Source organism: Corylus avellana, chromosome 2 (genome assembly GCF_965113065.1).
Source record: "Corylus avellana chromosome 2, dhCorAvel1.hap1.2, whole genome shotgun sequence".
Lineage (NCBI taxonomy): Eukaryota > Viridiplantae > Streptophyta > Magnoliopsida > Fagales > Betulaceae > Corylus > Corylus avellana.
Genome location: NC_142491.1, coordinates 26,788,149 through 26,792,627, shown reverse-complemented (window position 1 = coordinate 26,792,627; position 4,479 = coordinate 26,788,149). Strand labels below are relative to the sequence as shown.

General features: G+C 36.0%; 1 protein-coding gene across 4 annotated transcripts; it reads right to left on the bottom strand.

Annotated features, from left to right (window-relative positions):
- Nucleotides 1-415: 415 nt before the first annotated feature.
- Nucleotides 416-2,537, bottom strand: LOC132185748 (protein BYPASS1-LIKE). 4 transcript variants are annotated; one of them, XM_059599531.2, is made up of 2 exons: nucleotides 2,402-2,537; nucleotides 416-1,784 (listed from the first exon to the last, which is right to left on the bottom strand). In XM_059599531.2, exon 2 carries the CDS (start codon nucleotides 1,740-1,742, stop codon nucleotides 606-608), a length of 1,137 nt encoding a protein of 378 aa, XP_059455514.1. In that variant the 5' UTR covers nucleotides 1,743-1,784; nucleotides 2,402-2,537; the 3' UTR covers nucleotides 416-605. The 4 variants fall into 4 exon arrangements, with proteins under 4 accessions (XP_059455514.1, XP_059455522.1, XP_059455529.1 ...); XM_059599539.2 differs by lacking the exon at nucleotides 2,402-2,537 and adding an exon at nucleotides 2,277-2,389; XM_059599546.2 differs by lacking the exon at nucleotides 2,402-2,537 and adding an exon at nucleotides 2,282-2,389.
- Between the last annotated feature and the right edge of the window lie 1,942 nt (nucleotides 2,538-4,479).

Here is a 4,479-nt window from a genome sequence, read left to right as displayed (position 1 = left end):
CGATTGCAATAATGTCTACCCTAAACTACAAAAAATTGACACTATCCCCCATAAACAACTAAACAAGTTACGAGCTAAGCTACATAACATAAGAGGTTTCTAAAACTAATTAGGAAGTAAAAACCGGTAAGGTTACGCATTCTTAAATTCTCTTTTAATCCCCTTACCATGGTATGCTGCTTCCTTTTTCACTCTGCACTAAAATTACCCAATCCCCTACTAAATGCATGGTAAAGTTCTTACAAAACAATTAGCAAAACATTTGCAACATTTAACCAACCAAATCATCAGCTATCCTACCCTAACAAAAAAGTAATTTTAAGTTGATTGTTAATATTTTTGTTTTTTTTTTTAAAAAAAAAATTGAATATTACAGAAATGACTGATTGAAAAGCCTTAAACATAAGCAGCCAAGAGAAGCAATAATAACGATACTCTATATTCAAACAATCCTGAAAGCACTACAATGCACCAAAAAATCTTGATACAAATACAAATACAAATTCTTCTTCTTTATACACCAAAGTACAGAGACAAAATACAAGAAATCTACCTGAATTCATCTCATTCATCCTCCTTGCAGTATATTCTCGAATTTGTACATTTTACTCCAAACTGTTTGATTTACTCAAGAAATCCAGACCCTCGGTTCGGCAATTCATAATCCTACGGAAAACTTGGCTCACTTGGCGCTCCAATGGATCCAATCCATTCTTAAAAGCTTCACAAATCAGCGCCAGCTCCTGGCCCCCATTCTCCACTTCCAGTTTCTGCTCCTCTGTCAATGGAAATTGAACCATATCTACCATGTCAGTCATGTGGCGCGCGCATCTCTCAACTTGGTAAATCTCCTTCAGCAACCCATTACAGTTCCGGCGCTCCCGCTTCCTCGACACCTCTACAATTCGCTCATGGAGGGAGTGCATCGGAGTTCCCCATGAGAACTGCCGCGGGATTGAGAAATGGGTGTTGAGGCCCCGGTCCTGACATGGGATTGCGGCAACAAGAACCCATAACACAAACATGAGCAGCGAGCTCATGGTGAAAACAGGGACCGCAACCCCATTTGTGGCTACAACCTCATTGGCACGCGGCGCCGTCAAGTTGGTGGCAATTGATTGGAGCTGCTTGGCTGCAGACCAAGAACGAGACACACTCCATGAAAGAGACCGAGAATGGCCCCCGGAGCCCGAGCCGGAGGAGTGATGCCGACGATGATGATGGTCCCTGGTGGCGTTATGGCGCCCGAATGACCGGTTCCGGTGGGAAAACACAGAGCCAGAGTCTTTATCATCAAGCATTGCAAGCGCTAGATCCATCAAACCCTTTCTTGCTCGACGAAACTGGGCTTCTCCCCACGCCCTCTGCTGAGATTCAAAAGCACGCAAAACAATCTCCAAATGCTTCTGCCACAAACGAATCTTTTCAATCCCATCACGAGTGGCATTACAGATATCAAGCGCCTTCACACTCCTTTCAAAGAATTCAGCAACCAATCGATCCAAAGGGGGTTTAGAGACCAATTCTTTGCTGTTCGCCAAAATAACCCTGAATTCTTCGAGGCAGCTGAGAAAGACATCCATAAGCTTCTTTATCCACGGAATTGAGAGCAAATCATCAGCACTAACAGCTGAGAGGTCATGAAATCGGTCTGAAACTTGTTTTTGGAACAATTCAAGCTCTAATTCATGGGCACTAAATTCATGATTAGGTTCCATGGAATGAACCTGTTCTCTCCTCATACTCCAGATCGAGCGGCCAAATGAGGCCAAAGGTGAAGAACCCTGGTTATCAGTAGAGGGCATTGTCACAATATTAAAATAAGAAATAAAAAATAAAAAATAATAATAATAATAAAAACCCTCAGGAATTCATGACCACAAATCCACAAAATCAACAAAACCTTGTCAGTAATTCAGATTCATTTATAAATATAATTCAACAAGATCCGACAAGCTAAATGCGGAGAGTTGTGCAACCCAAAACCCACAAAACTTGTCTATCCTCCGGCGAAAAAAAGCAAATCTCAATATAATAACACAAACAGAAACGAACCCACCAAGAAAAAAAAGAAAAAAAGGAATTTGATCAAAGCTAGATCCCAAATATAAGAAATTTGAAAACCCGGCTACAGTTCAACCCAAAACCCCCAACAAATTCCGAATACCCAGATTTGCCAATTCAAGAAGATCGAATACCAAATTGGCTGATGGGAACCGAATAATCAAAATAGGGCATATGGCACGAAAGCAAAAAAGAAAGAAAGTTCCTTATACCTTACTTCAAATTAGAGTATGTTTCCACAAAGCTATTCAGAATAAAACATATATGTGTGGAGAATCAAATACGTAGAGAGCGGTTCCTATATAGAAAGAAAGAAAGAAAGATAATAATTACATACAGAGAGCGACTTTTACAACTGGTGGATCTTGAAAACCAAGCGAAGGACCTGAGAGCCTCGCCTTGGAGTCAAGACCGGAAATTTCGGAATTAATGAAAATATTCACAAGATATTCCATTGGTTGATGATGTGAAACTGCGAATCAGTTTTTATATTTTCAATATTTTCTATACTTTCTCGACCATTCCATTTATACCTCTAAATTAAACTAAAAAAAATAATAATACACATCACACTTTTTAATAAAAGTAAGATTGACAATTTTGACATGACTCGTAAATTCAACACGAATTAACAGGTATTAGGTTCGATTTTATTGGATTACCTGTTTAAGATTTGATTAAGTTTCGGGTCTGACGGGTCTACTGCCATTATTATAAAAAAAAAAAAAAATCCTAAACTAAACTAACTGCCAGCTCCATTATTGCCAGTCGTGCTGTGTTCCTACTCTCTCTGCTCTCCTCCTCCTTGTCCATGCTCTCCGATCACTTTCTCTTCTTTTCCTATCTCTTTCTTCACCAATGCATCAAAACAACTACATTTTACATTTTCTCACGGGTTGGGTAGTCTTACCTGCTAAGAATATGGGTCATGTCTATCCGATATGACTTAGTTATTTTAAACAGGTAGTGTCAGATTAATTACTTGACTATTTATTATGTTATAATCGTCATACCTGCTAACCCGTTTAGCTAAACAGGTTATGTTTGTGTATAAGTTAATTGTGTAACGGATCCTCGCAAATTGTAAATGGGTAGAGTCAAGTACCTGTTTTGTCAGCCCTAAATTAAAAAGTTCTAACAATGGGCTCGAGCAGCTGGCACTTTACATGGGCTCCATCAAATTTTTTATCCCAATTATTAGTAATTCCAACAAAAAATTACTAAGAATTTAGATCCATTTTTATCTCACTTTGGTTATGTGGTGGTGCTACTAATTAGTAGTCATTACAATTTTTTTTTTTTTTTAACAATAATTAATTAACAATGTCATATTAACAAAATAAAAATAAAGATATAATTTATAGAATTTTGGATGCTCCTTAAATGTGAGAGAGGAATTCCGAGCATCTACTAAAATTCCATATGACATACAATGAATGTTGACACATTGTATATAACTAAAGAATTTTCATGAAATCCTATTTCAAGTTTCAACGCAAAGGAAAAATGATCTATCTTTTTTTATTTTTTTATTTTTTTAATTAGAAACCCCAATTACTCGATTGGTGGTTTGCTCACTCTGTTTGGGAAAAGCCTCAAGTTTTTTCGCCGTTTTCTGTAGCAAAAATTGATTAATGTAAGAAAAAATAAGAATATTTAGGATTCGTTTGAGATTACGATTTCAATAAATATAATTTTAAAAATTGTGTTTTTAAAAATTACATTTTTGAAATAGCTACTTTTTAAAATCGTAACGGTGTTTGTTATAACATGTTAAATTTTTTTTTTTTTTTTATCAAATATTTGTCATGCGAAATGGTGATTTTGGTTTAAATTCACATTTTTTCAAATAAACAACTCCTAGACTGCTTATAAAAATCGCAGATTTTTTTCTTATTTTAAATTAAGTGATTTTTAAATCGTAATGCCAAACGTATTACGTTTTGCGGTTTCTTTTAAAAACACAAATTATTCTTGTGAAATCGTAATCTGAAACGTACCCTTAATATGGAAAAGTGAAAATATTTTGTTTTGTAGTGTATTTTTTATTTGAATAGTAATAAAAAGTTGTTGATGTGATGTAAAAAATAAGAATGTTAGGGGTTAAATTTTTGGGTAAATATATTATAAATTTTTGAGTCAACGCGCAAAAACTAAAAAATCCCTCAATTTTTTTTTCTTCCAATCTTTATTCCTTTGGTTAATCGAAAATGTAACAAAATCACTACCATTAGATTTTTTTCCAAAAGTTTAATGGGCGTCATTCCCATTAAAACGCACCGTTTTATTGCTTGACTCCTACGTTTTTTATTTTTGATCCTATCGCTCAAGAAGCAATTGCCAAATTCCAGTGGTCTTGGTGGCCTCCATTATCCGAAGGAAGCTCAACCCCTCGAGCCTCCGTCTCCTTCATCA